The sequence below is a fragment of the Triturus cristatus genome, chromosome 7, assembly GCF_964204655.1.
Source record: "Triturus cristatus chromosome 7, aTriCri1.1, whole genome shotgun sequence".
Classification (NCBI taxonomy): Eukaryota; Metazoa; Chordata; class Amphibia; order Caudata; family Salamandridae; genus Triturus; species Triturus cristatus.
Genome location: NC_140590.1, coordinates 109,200,286 through 109,222,032, shown reverse-complemented (window position 1 = coordinate 109,222,032; position 21,747 = coordinate 109,200,286). Strand labels below are relative to the sequence as shown.

The 21,747-nt window shown below is 45.7% G+C and overlaps 1 protein-coding gene across 1 annotated transcript in view; it reads right to left on the bottom strand.

Moving 5' to 3' along the window:
• LOC146808949 (hyaluronan synthase 1-like) overlaps positions 1-21,747 on the bottom strand; it is a 116,185-nt gene that overhangs the window by 54,122 nt on the left and 40,316 nt on the right. Inside the window, exons 2-3 of the mRNA XM_085614808.1 lie at positions 8,061-8,286; positions 5,364-5,496 (exon numbers count right to left, since the gene is read on the bottom strand). Of these exons, the coding sequence (XP_085470934.1) occupies positions 5,364-5,496; positions 8,061-8,286 (359 nt within the window). The remainder of the gene's footprint in view (positions 1-5,363; positions 5,497-8,060; positions 8,287-21,747) is intronic.

Below are 21,747 nucleotides of genomic sequence, written 5' to 3'. Positions count from 1 at the left end.
TTCTGTTTCTTCTGTCAAAATGCACCCAGGGCAATCTAGTTTGGTGGCTCCCTTCCATTTGTTTGTAAATGCGCGGAGCGGGAGCGTCCCGTGTCTAAATTGTAAAAACAATTTCTTTGCCATAAAAGGTTGGATACTGTCAAGGGCCAACTTCAACTTGTAATGCTGTTTGGTATCCGTGAACCTAGAGGTCAGGCAGCAAGAATTCATACTCTGGGACAGGTGAGCAAATCTGTATTCTTCAAAGGCGAGGGATAAGGATTTTTTAGGGATGGAGGGGCAGGTCTCTTCTGGTGTTAACCACACGTTTGCCCTCCCCATTGCATGACATGTACTCCTAATATAAGACAACCAAGGTAGGTTCCCAGCTCCAAGTATGGACATAACATCCTTCAATTCCTCCCTATACATTTCTAACTCGCGCGTGCTCCATAAGTGACGCCAGGATAGGAGTGGACAAGAGGCAATTCAGTCGGTAATGAGGCCAATGCCCAGATCCATCCTTAGTGGGGTTAATGGAGTACTTTTGGGAAGACCCAACAGCTGCCTGATGAACGTGTTCTCTGTTACACATAGAATGTTAGACGAATAATGTCTCCAAAGTTCAGCTCCATAAATTGAGGCTCCCCTTGCTTGGATCTTATACATTTCGGCTGGAGGACCCACCACCTTTTGGGTGCAATTTCTTGTACTTTTAAAATGCCCCCTATAGACTGTGTTAATTTAAGGTTGGGTTTCTTAATTTGGGTTCCCCAATCCATCTTATCATTCAGTGTGAGACCCAGATTATCAAAAATGGACACCCTCTCTTATGCCCTACCTTCCATTTGGGGGTGTGGGCAATTACTGGTATTGGCATGGAAGACCATATATTTTGTTTTCTGGAGATATATCTCCAAATCCCTCTTCCTACAAAATTGGGTAAACTCTTCCAATACCCGCTGCATACCCATGGGTGATTTGGACAAGAGCAGCGTATCGTCCGCAAACATTAAAGCAGGTGTTTTGCGGTTCGCTAACCTTGGTGAATCTGTGTCCTTCACTGCCAGGAGGGTTTCAATTAAACCATTTAGAAAGAGGGAGAACAGAGTCGGCACTAGAACGCATCCCTGTCTCACCCCTTTCTCACCCCTTTCTCTACTGGGAAGGGAGCTGTCAATTCCCCTATCTTACCATGTCTTATCCTCCCATAAGTGCCATCATGTAAGCGCTTCAGCTTCAGCTGTTGGCAAAGGTATACTGGTACTCCCATATCATGGAGTAGGCCCCATTGCTGATTGCGGTTCACCATATCAAATGCGGATTTGAGATCCACAAAGATTAGGTAAAGACTGCCACCCTCCAAAATTACAGTTTTCCAGTATATCAATTGCAATCGGAAAATTTGGTCAATGGTCGAAGCTTGTAAAGGAGTTAAGATATTCATCTCATCCATCCATGATTGCAATCGACCTAGGAGAACCCGGGCAAATATCTTTTGGTTGACATCAATGAGGCTTATTGGCCGATAATTTGCCGGATTGAGGGGGGGAGCCTTTTTTATATGTAGGAATGATTTCTGCGCCGGCCCAAGTTGGTAGGGGTGCCATACCTTGAAGGATGGCGTTGAATAGGATCCGTAGATAGGGTGCCCATACTGTTTGTTCATTCCTAAACAGATCGCCAGGGATTCTATCCAGCCCTGGTGCCTTGTTTGGTAGCAATTTAGCCAGCGCCAAAGGAACCTCTGTCAATGTGCAGAGAGGTGGAGGAGTGTTTAGGGGAATTCATTCAATAACTGGTGCCCTTGCAACTACATCTCCTTCTAAAGGACTTAAATATAAAGATTTAAAATGGGATCACCAAGCTTCTTCCCCCAAATTTGGTTTGATTGCTGAGTTGCCTTCGGATCTACAAAAGGATGTGTTATTGAATTGTGAGTTGAGGCACACTTAACTTCACCTCTCCATCTTAATCTTATGGGAAGATAGGCTGGAAACATATTACACAGCCTCCCTATTCTGTCCTATAGGCAAGATGGCCTTTCAACAGTGAAAAGCAACATGGAGAGTATTTCACTGTTAGGACATGGTACGCACCTCAGTACATGTCCTACCTTTCACATACACTGCACCCTGCCCCGGGGGGTACCTTGGGCCTACCATAGGGGTGTCTGATGTGCATAAAAGGGAAGGGTGAGGCCTGGCAAGTGGGTGCACTTGTCAGGACTACAAGGCAGTTTAAGAAACTGCACGCAGGCACTGCAGTGGCAGGCCTGAGCTCTCTCTTTAGGGATACTTGTGTGGGTGGCACAATTAGTGCTGCAGGCCCACTAGTAGCATTTACATTACCAGCTCTGGCACACATAGTGCACTTTACTAGGGACTTTACCAGTAAGGCAAACATACCAATAATGGACAACCAATTATCACTACACTTTATACAGTGATCACATGCACTTTGACACAGATCAGCAGTGGCAAAGTGCCAAAAGCATCTAAGCCAATAAAACACAATCGTTCACAGCATCAAAAATAGAGGAGGTAGAGGCAAAAAGTCAGGGGTAATCACACCAAGAAATGCCATGTCTAACAGTCGGAATCAACAAAACTCTCCTACACAAGCTCCAAACCATCCAGAACACTGAAGCCAGACTCGTCCTCAGAACCCCACGGAATGAACACATGACCCAACATCTACGAGACCTCCACTGGCTCCCCGTCGAGAGGAGAGTAACCTTCAAACTACTCACCCACACCTACAAATCCCTCCTCAACACCGGACCCAAATACCTCAACGAGAAAATCTCCTTCCACGTACCCAAGAGGAACCTCCGCTCCGCAGACCTCGCCCTCACAGAGACCCCCTGTATCCGCAGAACCAGAGCCAGAGCAGGCGGAAGGGCTTTCTCCTACGTCGCAGCCGAAACCTGGAACGAGCTCCCAGTCAACATCAGACGCTCCCCCACCCTGCACACCTTCAGGAAGAGCCTCAAGACATGGCTTTTCGACTGAACATGGAGCTGCACCCTCCCCTTCCCCCCAAATCCCCCAGCGCCTCGAGATCCTCGCAGGTGATTAGCATGCTTTATAAACCATTGATTGATTGATTGATTGATTGATTGATTGATTGATTGATTGATTGATTATCTGCAACTCTGTGGTGGTGGCTGCAAACTGACACATGCAATCTCTGCTGGGCCTGACAGACTTAATGCACAGTGAGCTGTCTGTGAGACTGGCCATGGCCCAACAACTACCCTGAGCTAATTTACAGCCAGTGTTGTTTCAATGCAGGGTTCCCCTTTGCCCGCCTGCCCTCCTCCCCACCCCCGGGATCCACTGCCTCATCTTTTACTGAGAGGGCAGAGGGGTTTCTCCTTTCACAAAGCTGAAAACAAATACTTCCTGTATAACAACAAACTCGCTCACCACTGGCTCCGGTTTAACACAGTCAGAGCAAGTAACTCGCTCACTACGGACTCTGGTTTAATGGAGTCTGTCAGAGCAGCATGGTTTGTTTACGTGATTATTTTACTGCTGTATTGCTTCACTGAATTACAGCAAATTCAGCGTGCAAGTGCCTGCAGCAATACTTGGTAAGCTTTTTTTTCTTACTTACTTCTCTTGCTGCCTTGGAGCCATCCGAACTGTAGCTGATCAGGAAACCTAGGTGACACGGACACAGGCCTGCAGAAATGGGAGCTGGTGATCAAATGAATGGCACCCACAGGGTTCTGGCATTCTGGAAGCAGACAACTAGAGTCTGCGTGCAGACGCTTAAGGCCATATCAGCAACGGCCAGCGATAATTATCGCTGGCCGTGCTTAGCGATAATTTTCTTATCGATGGCTATCTCTGCTTTTTATCGCCCTGGTAGCGCGTTATCATCAACGCACTGCTCCAGGGCGATAAAGATTCCAGAGATAGCGATGTTATCGCCGTTTTGCAGGGAACATCGCTGGTTTCCCAGCGATGTTCCCTGCAAAAGGCGATCACCTTGCTGATACGACCCTGTGGTCGTATCAGCATAATCCACCCCCAATGTTAGGGGAGGCTTAGTCAGGATTTTAGCAGACATTCGTTTTTGGAGAAAACAGCAGTTTTCTCCAAAAACTAACGTCTGCTAAAATGCAAGGGCATCCTTGCTGATAGCGCAAAGACGCGTTATTGCTCTCCTGACATGTAGTGTATGTACGGAATGCCCACTTTGCATCTCATTGGAGATACAAAGGTAGGCGTAGTGTAAAAGGGTGCTAACATGCGAATACGCATGTTAGCACCCTCTTGCTGATAGGGCGTTGGTTTTATCTAGGCTTTTAAAGCCAGAAAAGCGGAGATAAAGCCCTTGAGGATATGCCCCTTAGTGTCTGCGCAGTGTGTAACGACAAAGTGAGAGAGTGATGGATGTGGACTGACTTCCGAGGAATGTGTGAGACTGCTAGACAGACCTGTACCCCGGAAAACCAGTGCAGAATCGAGAGCAGTCAGTGTAGACCATGATGCGTGATGCATCTAGGCCCCCTTATGGAATGACGGTGATGGGCCAAAGTGTAGCTTCATGTCTCTGCTAGGAAGAAACCTAGAGAAGAGCAGCAAGCATTGGTCACCAGGAGGGCCTAAGCATGGATCTATGCTGTCCAGTGTGCTCCATGTATGGTGCTCATGCCACATAACCCAACCAATCAAAGCACCTCCCCCTGGTGTTTAGGCAGGTCAGGGACTGCTGAAGTTTACATCACGACTCCCCACAAAGGAACACAGACTTACCAATCGTGTGCCAAAACTCATGTATTTGAAAGTTATAGATTGTGGGCCCGAGCCCCACACCTCATGTTCTTTTTTTCTCTTGTGAGGCTTTCTAGGCTACTGTGTCACTTAGCTTCTGGAGCATCCTTCTCCCCAGAGGCCCCACATCCCAGAGGAATGTGGGGACCATCTTTATTCAGATAGTGCAAGTCTCTGGGCAATGATGGATGAATGCACTCTGCTGTCCACATTCATGTAATGGGCCTCCTATGAGAAGGGTCTTGACCACATATAGACTGGTACCTTGCCAGCAGCCTGGCCCCTGCAGAGTGTTTGTGGCCCTCGTGAAGACCTGTGGAGGGCTGTTCTCCTAGCTGTGTCCTCTGCGGTGAGTCAAAACTAGGTCCAGAGTCATTTCATTTAATGGCATTGAGAAGGGAATGGGCTAACCCCTGAGGATCATGTATGACATATGCCCTGTGCCCCCTCGCTAGTTGCATCATATTCCTCCAGCCTCCAAACATGAACCTACAGGCAACATTCTGACTCAAGCTTCAGACTCACCCACCAATCAGCCTGAACATTCTCCGTCTCACAAAAGTGCAGATATAAAGTGCTCTCCCACCGATGACATACTTAGTGCCAAAGCCCAGGCTCAGCATCCGGTTGGTCAGGTGCCTGTCATCTCCGAAGGTGCAGCGGGTGCCCAGGAACACCTGGTGGTACCAGGACTCTAAGAAGAGCTGGAGAAGGTTGTTGCGGTATAAACCTGCGATGGAGGGTGGAAAGGAAAGATTGTTAACATGTGGGCAGGGATCACTGACAGAATATCGAGGAGCAAAATATCGACCTGCCAAAATATCGATGAAAAAATGTAGAATGACAGAATATCGACTTCCTATCTACAGACAGGTAAGTACAAAAATATCGAATTCAAAATATCGTTGTAAATAATATAGTTTGTTAAAATATCGAATTTTTAAAATGTCTTAGAAGTAATGTAAAATAATGAAATAAAGAATATAATTAAGTAAAACATATTTAAAAATACTTAAATAACCTTAAAATGAATAAATAATTAATGTAAATAAAAAAATATAAACATGCATTTTTATTTTTTAATACATATATATGTTAACTTAATATTATTAAAAAATATTCAATATTTTTATTGTTGAATAGCGGGAGGGTAAAATGTACTATTCCCACTCCCATGAGTGCAACAGTAAGGAAAGCGTTGGATAGCGGGAGGGTAAAAATTACTATTCCCACTCCAGTGAGTGTAACAGTAGGGAAAGTGTTCGATAGCGTAGGGGAAAAAATAACTATTCCCACTCCAGTGAAGGCAACAGTAGGGAAAGTGTTGGATAGCGTAGGGGTAAAAATTACTATTCCCACTCCAGAGAGTGCAACAGTAGGGAAAGTGTTGGATAGCGGGAGGGTAACAATTATTATTCCCACTCCAGTGAGTGCAACAGTAGGGAAAGTGTTGGATAGCGGAGGTGTAAAAATCACTATTCCCCCTCCAGTGAGTGCAACAGTAGGGAAAGTAATGACTTAATAATTAAATATATATAAATTAAATATCAATACAAATACAAATGTATTAAAAATTAATTACCTATTACAAATTATTTAACAAATAATTAATTATGAATACTAATACAAATCAATTATTAAAAATTAATTACCTATTAATAATTAATTAACAACAAATTAATTGTCAATACCAAACATTAATAAGTGATGAACAAATATTACCAATTAATAATTAATCAACAGTAAATTAATAATCAATACACAAAAAAAATTTCAATAATTACAATTAAATTACTTCCTACCCTATTCCCCTATAAACCCACAACCCGCTCCAAATAATAAATTAATACAATTAATATAATTATCAAATAATCAATTAATAAACATAAATTACCAATTAATAAAAATGTATTACCAATTAATAATTAATTACCAACAAATTAATTATCAATACCAATAAATAAAATTAAATAATTACTTAATTACAATTAAATTACTTCCCACCCTATTCCCCTATAAACCCATAACCCCCTACAGAACTAAAACGCAAAATTAAATTTCAAATATTTAATAATTCCTACAAATTAATATTTAACTTACTATAATTAAATTGCTTCCCACCCTATTCCCCTATAAAGCCACAACCCGCTACGGAATTAAATTACGCAAAAATTAAATAACATAAAATTCATTACTTTAAAAAAATTCAAACATACATTACAAAAATAATAAATACTTTTAACACATATACTAGCACTTAAAACACTATAAAAAATTCGATATTTTTAACAACTATATTATGACTCAATATTACTAACTTCGATATTATGAAAATCGATATTTCTTACCTGAATTTCGATATTCTGCACCACTATATTTTTGCAATTCGATAATCTGTCCATTCTATATTAAAAACTCGATATTCTGTCCAGTCGATATTTTTTTTTCTCGATATTGTGACTAGTTACCTGGGCAGAGAGGAGGAACTCATCCCTCAACTCTCTGAGCATCTCTGTGTCAGCCACATTGAGGTGACCATCTCCTCTCTCCCGGACTGGGAGTGTCCTCTGGGGTCTCACTGCTGTGTGCTGAGTCTATTACCATCTGAGTCTCCTGACTTACTATTAGGCTCTGAGTGGATATCAGGCCCTCCAATTGGATTGAGTTCCTGCTAGCCATATTTTGAAGGATATGACATCCTCAACTTGCTTTGAAACTCTCTTTTTTCTCTTTCCTCTCTCTCTCTCTCTTCTCTCTCTTTTTCTCTCTCGCTCGCTGTTACCCCATCCCCCTGTTTCCTTACTGGATGGTTCTCTGAATGCTATAAGCTCCTTACTCTCCTTACTGGATGGCTCTCCTGACCCCACTGCTGTGAGCTCTCTGTCTCTGGGTCCAGGCACTTCAGTTAAAAATGACATCTCATCCTTCCTACCAGATCTTGGGGAATTCCACTGAGAGGGCAGATGTACTGATCATTTGGGGTCATAAGGCCTTCTCTTACACAGGCTCATTGTTAAGTACATCTCTCAGACAATGAGCTCACACTCCTTCCTGTTCACTAGCACCATATATAAATAATCAACACTGCAACCAAGAGCGGAAATGGAAACTAAATGACATCATTGCACAGCACACCAATGCCTTTGTCATAAGGTAGGGATAACACAAGAAGATGGAGTCACTTAGGCCAATGCCTTTTTACATATAATTTCTCATTTCCACCCCTTCACCTGATGTCTTAGGACTGACTTCCATGCCCATCACTGGCCATACCCACTTGACCCACCGGCTCACCAATGGGGCCACTGATGCAGGAGACACAGTTGAAATAGGACTGGCATGCACGCTCCACGTTGAAGGCCATCCAGTATCTGAGGCTGCTCATAAAGCTGAGGGCTGAGTCAGAGAGGTTCAGGATCCTCACATCTCCTGCCACAGCACCATATTGCTCGTTGGACTCCAGAACTTTCACTAGCTCGATAGTAGCCCGACGATCCAGCTTTGTGTCAGAATCACAGACCTGTGGAATGAGCAGATAATGCCACATATCAGCTGTCTTCAATCTAGTGCGATGGAAATATGGTGGAGACCTTAATAAATGCATCATATGGAATGAGCAGATAATGCCACATATCAGCTGCCTTCAATCTAGTGCGATGGAAATATGGTGGAGACCTTAAGGAATGTATCCTATGTAATGAGCAGATAATGCCACATATCAGCTGTCTTCTATCTGGTGAACTTGGAAATATGGTGGAGATCTTCAGGAATGCATCATATGGAATGAGCAGATAATGCCACATATCAGCTTTCTTCTATCTGGTGACCTTGGAAATATGGTGGAGACCTTAAGGAATGCATCTTGTGGAATGAGCCGATGATGCTACAAATCAGTTGTCTTCTATCTAGTGTGATGGAAATATGGTGGAGACCTTAAAGAGTGAATGCTTGGAATGACTAGATAATACCACAAATCAGCTGTCTTCTATCCAGTGCCCGTGGAAATATGGTGGAGACCTTAAGGAATGTGTCCTATGGAATGAGCAGATGATGCCACAAATCAGCTGTCTTCTGTTTAGTGCTTTGGGAAATGTGGTGGAGACCTAAAGGAATGCATCCTATGTAATGAGCAGATAATGCCTCATATCAGCTGTCTTCTATCTGGTGAACTTGGAAATATGGTGGAGATCTTCAGGAATGCATCATATGGAATGAGCAGATAATGCCACATATCAGCTTTCTTCTATCTGGTGACCTTGGAAATATGGTGGAGACCTTAAGGAATGCATCTTGTGGAATGAGCCGATGATGCTACAAATCAGTTGTCTTCTATCTAGTGTGATGGAAATATGGTGGAGACCTTAAAGAGTGAATGCTTGGAATGACTAGATAATACCACAAATCAGCTGTCTTCTATCCAGTGCCCGTGGAAATATGGTGGAGACCTTAAGGAATGTGTCCTATGGAATGAGCAGATGAGGCCACAAATCAGCTGCCTTCTATCTAGTGCCCTTGGAAATATGGTGGAGACCTAATGAATGCATTCTGTAGAATGAGCAGATGATGCCACAAATCAGCTGTCTTCTGTTTAGTGCTTTGGGAAATGTGGTGGAGACCTAAAGGAATGCATCATACGGAATGAGCAGATAATGCCACATATCAGCTGCCTTCTATCTAGTGCCCGTGGAAATATGCTGGAGACCTTAATAAATGTATCATATGGAATGAGCAGATAATGCCACATATCAGCTGCCTTCAATCTAGTGCGATGGAAATATGGTGGAGACCTTAAGGAATGTATCCTATGTAATGAGCAGATAATGCCACATATCCGCTGTCTTCTATCTGGTGAACTTGGAAATATGGTGGAGATCTTCAGGAATGCATCATACGGAATGAGCAGATAAATCCACATATCCGCTGTCTTCTATCTGGTGACCTTGGAAATATGGTGGAGACATCCTGGAATGCATAAACATTTATTTATTTCTAAACTGTGGCCTACATTTGAGGTGTAAATGTGCTCCAAAGGGAGTAGTCATACACAAAAGAGGACACAGGACAATAATTAACAATAGGCGGATTATCCTGATATAAGTAAAAGGAAGAAAGGCAATTTTGCAGAGGGAAAGAGATGGTGGAAGTGACCAAGGGATCTAGTATCATCACGTTGATCAATGCATTTTGAACTAATGCTTTTTGAAGACTTTTCTGAAACCTATGAGGGAGGTAGACAGTCAGATGTCTTATGGAAGGGATTCCACAATGTTGAGATCACAAACAAAAATGCCTTTTACATGGAAGAGGTTGGTGCCATATTTACAAGCATACAGCACACCCCTGTGTTTTCACTAGCACTAAAAATAGCTGGGTAGCACCAACAAAGACACCCTTGCACCCTAGTGCAAGGGTGCCTACTTTGCAGGGATGATTGTTCATGTGCAGGAAGGTGTCCTTTCCTGCACATAAACAATCACTAATAGCGGTTTGCTACTTCTATGTGTGCTGCATTCTTGCAAATAGCAAATTTGAAGTAGAAATTTGACAGGAAGGGACATCTTTCTGCACAAAAACAATAATTAATGGTGTTTTGCTCTTTCTAAATGTACTGCAGAATGCAGCGCCCATAGATAAAGACAAAACAAGGATAAATAAAAGCATTCCTCCTCGTTGCACCAATCTAACGTCTGTTTTTTCATAGCGTTAGTTTTTGGTGTTGCCTCAAATTTACACATCCTTGTAAATCTGGGGCAGCGTCAAAAAGCAATGCGATGGAATGCTCTCAGCAACACCCATTGCACGCCCCTTTCATGCAGATACCTGCGTAACAGGGTTCCATATTTACAAAGCGGCGAGAAGTCATGCAAGGTGGCTTATCGCCGCTTTGTAAATATGGTACAGAGCATTGTGCCACCAGAACATAAAAAAATTGACATTCTGGTGGAGCAGTCTTCTTGTATATATGACCCATAGTCTCATCTTAAGAGGGGCCAACGTTACTGTGAGTAGACTTTATAGAATGGCCTTTACTAGTGTCACTCTCAGCTGTTTTTGAAGCAAAGCACCTTTTAGTTTTCAGAATGGATGGGACTTGTCTTTTTCGTGATTTTTTTGCCATGAGGCTGAAGGTTTAGGTCTGCTGTCAATGGTAAGATATAGGGAAATAGCTGCAGATAGTAGCTTGGGTGCGATGACTTGTGATTTGTCATATTCCTGCTGTTGTTTGAATGTTAGAAATCAGACAGAATTATTGCAAAAGGAAGGATTATAAACCACACCATATAAAAAGATTATTGGAAGAAAGCATGCTATATCCCTTTTCCTGCCTGTGCTGCTTCCCCTGACTCCCTACTCCTTGAATCAGTCATTGTAATGGAGATGTTGTATGCCTAGTCTTGAATTCACATCCTTTTCAATGAAGCTGGAAGATGCATGTACAGGCGTAGACATCTCTCTCGACATGCGTGAGGTCCTGGACTTGTCCTGTGACCTGAAGGGGTGCACAGAGCATGTCCTCATTTGATTGACAGCAGCCTACTGTCCCTGTCATGGATTCAGCATCAAAAGGAGTGGTGGGAGCGTACTATGTTTTGTGAATCAATAGTTCTGACCAGACCTTTTTATCAGTGTCACTGGATGATAGTCTGCCTTTCAAATGTCAAATTTGATCAGTAGCTGGCATGTGCGTCGGGGTGTTACGCTCACTGATAAAATGGCTACACTTTTTGTCACTTTCAGCAAAAACGTTGGTGATTCAGGCCCGAGAACCTCAAGACTGGATTATGGTAGTGCCTTTTATCCTGGACTACCAGAACAGCAACTGAGTAGGCTCCAAGTGGTCCAAAACGAAGCTGCTCATCTATTATTGAATCTGCCAATCAAAACTCGAATGTCTCCCCCGTTGCGAGATCTTCATTGGCTCCCCATCCAAAAAAAGTATTCTGTTTAAAGGTCTGGCATTAGTACATAGGGCCCTGCACCAGTGAGGAGCGATCTATCTCAGAGCACGGTTTAGTCTCTAAAATCCTCAGAAATATTGAAGGGCGGCAAACAATTGCCACCAACCATCCCCCAAATTCAATGCGCCAAGGCAGGAGGTACATCTCTGGTCTACCAAGGTACAGTGGCATGGAATAAGCTTCCATTGGAGCTTTGAGCTCTAAGCAACGCTGCAAAGTTTGAAAAAAAGCTCAGGACTTGGATATTGTGCAGAGTTAGTTTCCTTCATGTCCGAGGGCAGATCTTTTGGTACGCGCCGGGACACACTTATGAGTAGCAGTGAGCACTATAAGTAGTATCATCATCGTCACAGGAGTGGAGGACTATTGGCCTACTTGCATAAAGTTCCACTTCTATGCGCTGACTGAGATTCTAGCGCTAACATCCCAGTTATTTGTTATGAGTCTGCGTGGTACCTGTATTGGAAGTATGTGAGTAAACCAGAATAATGGAGGCCTGTGGGTATCCTTTTGAAAGCCCCTGTCTTGTTCATGTGCGTAAAACAAAGATGAGGTTGTTTCCGCAGAGAATGAAAATGTATTGAAGCCAATTCCGAAGAGAGAGGGAAAGGGACATACTGGGAAACCAAGACTAACCCTGGCAAAAATGCTCAAACTAGCCCCTCTCCCTCTGTCTCCTAATGCAATCTCTCTCTTTCCATCCATCCACTCTTTCTCTCCTTCTCTCACCTGCCTCTTCTCCTGCTCTGATTACTTTCTCTCTTCCTCCCCATTCCTTCTCTCTCTTTCTCGAAGACTCTCTGTGCCTGCTGTAACTAACCTCGGGGAGCTGGGAAAGTGATAGAGGAACCCTCAGGCTTTCAAAACCTGCCTCCATCCCACCAGGGGAACACCTGTTGGAATAAAAGACATCTCCAGCCCTGCTATTGGGAAGAGACTTGCACACTCAAGCCAGGAAAGAGGAAATACGGGGTCTTAAGAAATTCTTTTGGGTCTATTTGCTGAGAGAGGCTGTCTTCCTAAGCACTGTCATTTGGTAGGTGGGGGGAACAACCTTTACAACGCAACTTTTACAACGCACTACACTTACAACGCATTTTTTACAACGCAACATCCACTACAACGCATTCCATTACATCGCATGACACTACAACGCATTTTTAAAAACTACCTTTACAACGCATTCCACTACATCGCATACTACCTTTACAACGCATACCATTACAACGCATAATATTACATTAAAACCCCTACACTATCCAACACTTAACCTACTGTTGCACCCCCTGGAGTTAGAATAGTAATTTTTACCCCTATACTATCCAACACTTACCCTACTGTTGCACCCCCTGGAGTTAGAATAGTAATTTTTACCCCTATACTATCCAACACTTACCCTACTGTTGCACCCCCTGGAGTTAGAATAGTAATTTTTACCCCTATACTATCCAACACTTACCCTACTGTTGCACCCCCTGGAGTTAGAATAGTAATTTTTACCCCTATACTATCCAACACTGACCCTACTGTTGCACCCCCTGGAGTTAGAATAGTAATTTTTACCCCTATACTATCCAACACTTACCCTACTGTTGCACCCCCTGGAGTTAGAATAGTAATTTTTACCCCTATACTATCCAACACTTACCCTACTGTTGCACCCCCTGGAGTTAGAATAGTAATTTTTACCCCTATACTATCCAACACTTACCCTATCCTACTGTTGCAACCCATGGAGTTAGAATAGTAATTGTTACCCCTATACTATCCAACACTTACCCTACTGTTGCACCCCCTGGAGTTAGAATAGTAATTTTTACCCCTATACTATCCAACACTTACCCTATCCTACTGTTGCAACCCATGGAGTTAGAATAGTAATTTTTACCCCTATACTATCCAACACTTACCCTACTGTTGCACCCCCTGGAGTTAGAATAGTAATTTTTCACCCCTATACTATCCAACACTTACCCTACTGTTGCACCCCCTGGAGTAAGAATAGTAATTTTTAGCCCTATACTATCCAACACTTACCTTAAATGCAATTTAATATTATGTGTTGTAATGGTATGCGTTGTAAAGGTAGTATGCGATGTAATGGAATGCGTTGTAAAGGTAGTTTTTAAAAATGCGTTGTAGTGTCATGCGATGTAATGGAATGCGTTGTAGTGGATGTTGCGTTGTAAAAAATGCGTTGTAAGTGCATGCGTTGTAAAAGTGTGCGTTGTAACGACATACATCCGGTAGGTGGTGGCAGTGAAGGGAGGGACTGCATTTTCCCAGTTTCTGTTGTGAAGAGTGAGAAAGGTCCTTCTGGTGAGGCCTGCCTTTTAATTTTTCCTGATCACTGCTCAGTGTCAGTAGCGGTTGCTACCGGACTGGGGTGGTGAGGCGGTGAGGATGGGGTGTGATTTAGGTAATGAAAAACCCCACAAAAAAGCCCCAAAAAAGAAACACCCGGGATCCTAGGAAACCCTAAGCCAATCACAATGCTGCTGTCACCATGACAGCAGCATCGTGATTGGTCTAAGCTCCGTGGTTCGGCGCTCAGGTGGGAACAAGGAGGCTGTGTATGTTCCTCACCAGGCTGTTCATTATAACCTGGTGCGGAACATGCAAAGTGGGCATAACTGTTTGGCCGGCCCAAGACGGCCAGTCAAACCGTCATTCAAACGTAGAGAGTGCCGCCACTCCTCCCCCTGCTCTGCTCAGCCCTGCCCCAACCCGCCCCCTCATGATACTGAGCCACTGCATTAGGAAAATAAAATGATAATAACGTTGCATTATTATCATTTTATTTTTCCTATTGAACAGTGAGGGGACGCTCTTATCCCCTAGTGGAGGAAGCACCGCTGCCCAGTGCGGCTGGTTATAGTCTGGTTCAAAGAATTAACATCTCTTTGTACCTCTATTGTGGGCACTTCAGGCTGGAGATTATCCTGCTGTGAAGAGCATTGCTTTACACAAAGGCTGGGTCTACAGAACAGTTTGGAGATGACACTTGAAAGAAGAACCACCCAAAGCCAGTTCTGAAAGTCGAGACAAAGAATCCACATCCCTGTCTGCTTTCACTGTACAAACGTGAAATACACCAACCCACTTGTTTTTCCACGTCCAAGTTCTCTTTATCCAAGAAAGGCAGTGCTCCATAATGTACAGAGAGAGATGCCGTGCAACCAGAGGTGGGCCCAGATTTACTAAGCCTTTGCATCGACCTTGCAACGTGCAAGGCATCGTAGGGCAATGCAAAGGCTTATTTGAGATTTAAAAATCCATGCAAGGCCTGATTTGCATGGCATTGGATAGCTTTGTAAAGCAATGCAACGAAATGCAGTAGCTCGCACTGTGCTGCATCACATTTCGCATTGGTATGCGTTCCATGGTTGGAGGATGACGGCTCCTGCACCATCCATGGATTTCAAGCAATTCCAGTTTAACTACAGTTTGTAAAGCTGGAACTACCTGAATCAGCACGCCTACCACAGAGAGGAGCAACAGGAGAAATATGATAACGTGTCCTCAATACTTCCTCTTTCTATGCCTGATGCTTTCTGCATTACGCGTAAAAAGAGGAATACGTCTTTCTGGATTATTTTTGTGCAGAAACGTATTTCTTCCTGCACAAAAACAGTCAGGCAATAGTGTACGTGTGACTGCGCTAGCAAAGGGAGCGAGCCGAAGAATACCATATTTTCATAAATATGGCGCTCATCAGCTCTCTCCTGTTTACACAACATTATGCAGCAACTTTGCTTCCTGCTCTACGTTGAGTGAATGTTCGAAAAGTATGCCCCAGTTGGTGTCTACATGACAGCTTCTCAGTGGTAAGGGGAAATCCACTAGATGGCTGAATCTAATCTGAGGTGGTACGGAGGGCAAAAAAAATGATGAACTGGGATGCTGCGCTGAGTAATTACCAGTGGCTGAGATTAATTCAAGCAATCAGCCATCACTTTTTGTTTTCATCAGTGTGATGCCCTAAAAGAGCAACGGGTATGCCAAGACATGAGTTCCGTGCACACTGTGCCATTGTAACCAAACTGCACCTGACTGAAGAGCCCCAATAAGGGCAACACTGGTCCTCAACTGCTGGTGTTCCAGTTCAGAGAGGGCCTGGCTTGACAATTCGAGCTGGACTGTTCCTACTGGAGCAGGGTCAAGACTGACTTGCAAGACTTGCAAGTGATTCAGGCTAATCTGAGGTGGCAGGGTGTGCACAAAACGATGGGCTAGGATGCAACCCTGAGTAATTAACAGGGGCTGAGATTAATTCAAGGATTCGATCCATCACTCCTTGTTTACTCCACGGTAAATAGTGACAGAGTCTGTTCCTGGCCTGCAGGCTGATCGCAGCTGATGATACAAAGTACTAGCCAAAATGCGTGGAATGGTGGGGCACTCGCCAGGACACAGCGCCCAGCCACAAGATGCGCCATCTTCATCTCCCCAGCCATCCAGGTGCGTCTTTGTGGATATTTCCCCGGCTCTCTACATGGGAGGGAAGCAGGTAGCAGATGACGACTCACTAGGAGGCTGAAAGATAGACCTACCAGATGCAAGCAGCGTATTGTCAAGCAGGATTCAGGAAGTCTGCGCTTAACAAGCGCTTCAAGGCACTGTACTTCAGCCATTAGATCCTGCCCTGGGTATCCCCCAAGCCGGAAAAGGGCCACATTTCTACAGCGTCCCAGGGGGCTACACACCCTAGGAAAGCAAGGACAGACTGAACCATTAAGCAGGTCATCAGGGCAGATTGGGAACAGAAAGCAGCCCTGACAAAAATGATGAAATAATCCCCACATTGCACCGAATTAGGAAGTGGGTTCTCCTCTCTCCCTTCCTCTCTGCACCCTTGGCACTCCCCATTGCCACTAAGTCTGTGAAATGCCATTCTCGGTCAACTCTCTCTCCTCTGCTCCTTCTATATTTGTCCCTCCCTTCCTCTCTTTCTCTTCCGTTTTGTGAAATTCCGTTCTCTCTCCTCACCCTCTTTTGTCTCTCTTTTCCCTGTTGGTCAGCACAGGCTCTGGTAAACAGAGACCAGCAAACACACCTGCAAGACGCGGTTTGGACTGAGTGCGCTCCAGCAGCAGCTCCTGAGCGGTCCAGGCTGAGCTGGAGAAAGGGCCCGAGGGGCAGCAGGTCTGGGTGTCAGACTTCCGGTCATCTCAGGTCATCTCTGACTCTCCGTGATGTTAACCTCCCTATGGACATGTGTTAACATCAGGCCGGGCCGTGCACGTGGCCTGTGTACACTGCGAGCAGCTGGCGTCCCCGGGGATCAGGACACAGTGAAACGTGGCAGCAGCAGAGCTGCCTTCATGGAGGCCCCGGCCCAGGTGCCTCTTCCATGGACATAGTATCACCATTGGCATCCTTTCCCACCCCTCCAACATAACATATATGCAAATAAATAAATACACAACACATTTTTTTGGTTTGGGTAAAGTTGCTGCAGGTTTATTACATACACCGTTATGTAATAGGTGGGTTATCTTACGGGCGATCCAAGGGCAGGCAACCAACTGGACCGCCTGCCTGCCTGATGAGCCAGGCAGCACTGGGGCGAACCCCACCTGTACTGCCCTTACTGGTGATCCTCTTCACAGATCACGTGACTCTTGGTCCCATTTTACTCACGCCCCTTTCAAGGCAGAGCGTAGCATAGCAAACCCCAGTTGTTCAGGTCCACAACCGTCCGAAGGACTAACGGGGTGCCTGGGGCTCTGGCACCCCCTATGGAGCCACGCAGAGGTACCTTTCTGTAACGCCCTGCTTCCAGATCGCCCTGTAACTCCGCCTGCAACCATAAAGAAAACATCAGAACATTCTCTGCCTCCTGCCTGCCACAAACCACGCCGGGTAAGCGATAGGGTGGGAGACGGCGTGTCGGGCGCGCAAAAGAGGGTGCTAAAATGGTGGGGGAGGCATATATACCCTCCCCCAAGTCCTGGCGCCCAGGAAGTGACGCCCCTAGTGTGCCGCGACCAGGCTAGGGGGACTCCACCCATAATCCCTGCCCCTGATGGGGGCAGGGGGTGTGGGGTGCCCAGGTGACACTAGAGTGCTGACCTCTATAGTGGCCCCCTGTGGGGGCCTCAGCCAGCCCCATAGTATCACCATTGGCATCCTTTCCCACCCCTCCAACATAACATGTATGCAAATAAATAAATACCCAACACATTTTTATTTGTTTGGGTAAAGTTGCTGCAGGTTTATTACATACACCGTTATGTAATAGGTGGGTTATCTTACGGGCGATCCAAGGGCAGGCAACAAACTGGGCCGCCTGATGAGCCAGGCAGCACTGGGGCGAACCCCACCTGTGCTGCTATTACTGGTGATCCTCTTCCCGGATCACGTGACACTTGGTCCCATATTACTCACGCCCCTTTCAAGGCGGAGCGTAGCATAGCAAACCCCCGGTTGTTCAGGCCCACAACTGCTCGAAGGACTAACGGGGCGCTGACACGGTTTTCCGGGAATCTCACATGAGGCTCCTAGGATTTGGCTCTGGCCCCCCCTATGGTGCCGCGCAGAGGTACCTTTCTGTAATGCCCTGCTTCCAGATCGCCATGTAATTCCACCACAGCTCTGGAGGTGGCCACCGTCGCCGCCAGTGCCCCCCACCAAACCGCTATTGTCTTACCTGCAACCTCTCATCTCTAGCGCCTAGAAGTCTAGAAGAAAGAGATCCATCCCTACTGTTGATAGATGAACCCCATCTATATCACAATAGCCCTTGAAGTTAGCCTGGATCAGTTAGTGTCTGATGAAACAAAAGGCCCTTTTGGCCTATGAACTTGTGCCAAGACTATTCACCCCATGCGGGAAAGTTCCACTGCATCACATGACTCAGCCCCGGGCCAACTCTGGGCGGGATGGTTTCAGACACTATGGCTCACATTGCCCCATCTATTTGCTGATCTTACCTCGCTGCCGTACTTTTAACACCGTGTGTGCCTGGACACTTGTGTCCCTCCTCTATGGGACAGCAGCCCACTTGCTAGGTGACCACTCCCCCAACCCTTAACATTTGAACAGTCTCTTTGCCTTCTAAATCATGAAGCATGGGAATGTTTATAACTAGTAGTATGTGACAATGAGCAAGGGTGCCCTCCTGCCCTTGCCAAGCATCCCTTATTCCTTATGGGAATTTAGCCCACTCAGCTCCCTTAGTGGTGAAACCTCCTAGGCATATCAGCTAGAGATTCTGTCTGATTTAATACAGTGCGCCCTGTCTGCAATAAGGTCCTAACACTAAGGATTGACTAAGTCCTACTTTACCACCATCCTAGAATACTCCCAGATAGGGGGTTGGGGTTGGTTTACACTGGCCACCCTGAGCAGCCCCAGCAGTGGAAAATAACCTGCTCCGATAAATTTTAATTTTTGTTGAACACTAGACTTGCCAAATGTTCTTTTTGCATAGTAGCCTTTTGTGCTTGACACGTTGTTTTCCCCTTTTCTCTGGACAGTAGCACACTATTTTGACAGACAGCGAACCCACCCAGAGAGGCGAATATAGCTAACTGGGTGGGGCATTAGAACTTAACTGCAAGAACATATCACCTACCCTTGGTTCTGGGGTGCACTTACTTCGCCCCGTTGACCAGACGATTGCACAAACCCCTTTGATTGCTGAACCCTGGTGAACTCTTTAATGGTGTCCAATCTGGTTTGAAACAATATATGTCTTGTGCCCACTATTGGCGACACCTCACCCTATCGTGCTGTGAGATTACTTACGCAGCGCACCTCGCTAGCTTAACTGCCGTCGGATCACAGATGCACAGTACCTACTGTCCATCTTTGGCCCTGGATGCTTTAAAACCGCAAAAGTGACGGAATCCCAGATCCCCAGTTTACTGTTTAGCTGCAGTACACCTTCAGTGGATCCGCTAGGAGATACAACAAACCGCATTGGTCATGCGAACATTACGGAGTACTGCTCCGCCCAGTTTGACCCCCAAACCTTTGGGACAGCTTTAGTAGGAACACGCCCTCAATGGTACGTGACATTGTACAAGCGCTGCGCAGGAGTTCCCCTTTGACCTGCTCCAGCCTGTGACCATTCTTCTGAAAGCCCTGTGGGCCTGAGGGTGGGGGGGGGGAGTGCTGATAAACCTCAAGTCCTAAGGACTCAGGAAGCATCCCTCACTGCTGCAGGTGCCCTAAAGCATTTATTGTAAAACATTTGACGGTTAACAACCTGGTTTGCACCCGACTTGATGTGCCGTGCTGTAAGCAATTAGATACCCCACATATTTCTTCCCTATGAAGAGATTAAACAAACCGGCCAAAGCACAATGCATGGGCAGTGGGTGTGCTAACTGAGACAACGCCAACTCTGTGTGGCACAAACCCTAACGCACCGCGTGCCAGTTTGTACATATCATTCTGGGATGACTGAGCCCTAATGTGCACTTTTCCCTGGATGATCACCAGTACAAGGGTACAGACTGACGGCCAAGTGCTGTGCCAGCCAATAACACGTTGACGTGTGTAAAACCCGGCCGCAGCCAAACGAAACCACTAGAACCAGTTTATCACCAAAATGTCAAGTCCACCAGAGTCCCTCCGCACCCTCCATACTTCCACAACAGCCAGACAGGTCACCTGCGCGTATGCCAGGTGCCAAAACCAGAAGGCGGCAGCCCTTTTGAAAATGGAATGGCGGCGCACAATCCCCATGTTGGAGACAAAATTGACCTCGTTATACTGCGAACGAGACACGTGCGGCACTCAAATGAGACAACGTGCAGCACTCGAATGAGACAATAACTATTCTTTGCAAAACAGAACTTGTCCGTAACTACTGTCTCTATTGGGACAAAAGATGAGCCATGATAATATCACTGATCAAGTCTGTGATGTCATATTCGCTACCTCTGGCATATTCTCATAAATCGCCATATATGAGTGACACCGCACTCTCGTCCTATGCTATGTGTGATCTTTGCCCACTTAGGTGTGAGCAGAGCCCCGCGAAGTATACTTGGCTTCATGGCCGATAATGCACAAGTAACTACCCCACTCCCATCATGTTGGGTTGCACAATAAGTATTAAAGGTGCAGTGAGCTAGTTACTCTCCTGAGGCCTCCATGCCCCTGCACTTGCGGCGCTATTGAAAACTTAGTTGGTTTGGCTGTCAATGTTGTTGCCTGCGCCACCCTTCAGCCCCATGGAAATAGTGCTGAGCTCTCGCTTACTACACTGCAGAGTGAGCCCACTGTATTCACCAAATTCCTTCACCATTTCCTCTTCTGACTGTAATTGGGAACACGTTCGCCCAATGGTATCTTGGCGCTGCATAACATGTTTATTGTTACCCAACTCCAAGGTACTCGTTTCATTGACCTCAGAAGGATGAAATGCTGAGTGGACCTATTGGGACTGAACCTATGACCGAGAGGTTGAAACAAGCCACTTTCTGCTCTGCGCTCCACAGGCCTGTGAAATTGTATCCCAGGGCCGACATCTGGCACTTGAACCCATACTTGGACAGGCCCGAGCTAGGAACCCAGATCTAGACAGCCTGCCAACCGGCTGACAACTTCCGACATCAGAATGCCACGCAGCCACTCCATGGCCTAGATACTAAACCATGTATAGGTGTATTGGAAGACTCATCTCTTGTCTCCTGCCTGCCACAAATTTCGCTGCATGTCCTAGTCTGTTAAAAATCCGTCCGCCGGGTAGCCTGCACAGCTAAGCCCACGAAGAAATTGTACGACACCTCCTGCCAACGCCTGGCCAAGCAAACACTACCGGCCACCTTAGCCCTGTTACCGTACCTCCCGCTGCAGTCGTTGCTTGAACTCAAGTCGACCAACACGCCAACACCGGTTTGCCCAAAATGGCAGTACAATTCACAATGAAAACATGTAAATGGTGAAGAGAAAGAACACCACGTCCCCCCGCAACACTTACTTCCATGTAATGCTCACCGCGATGGGGAGCACAAACCCCCTGTTGCCCAAGCACTGCAAAACCAGGAAGGACCCACATCCCGCTG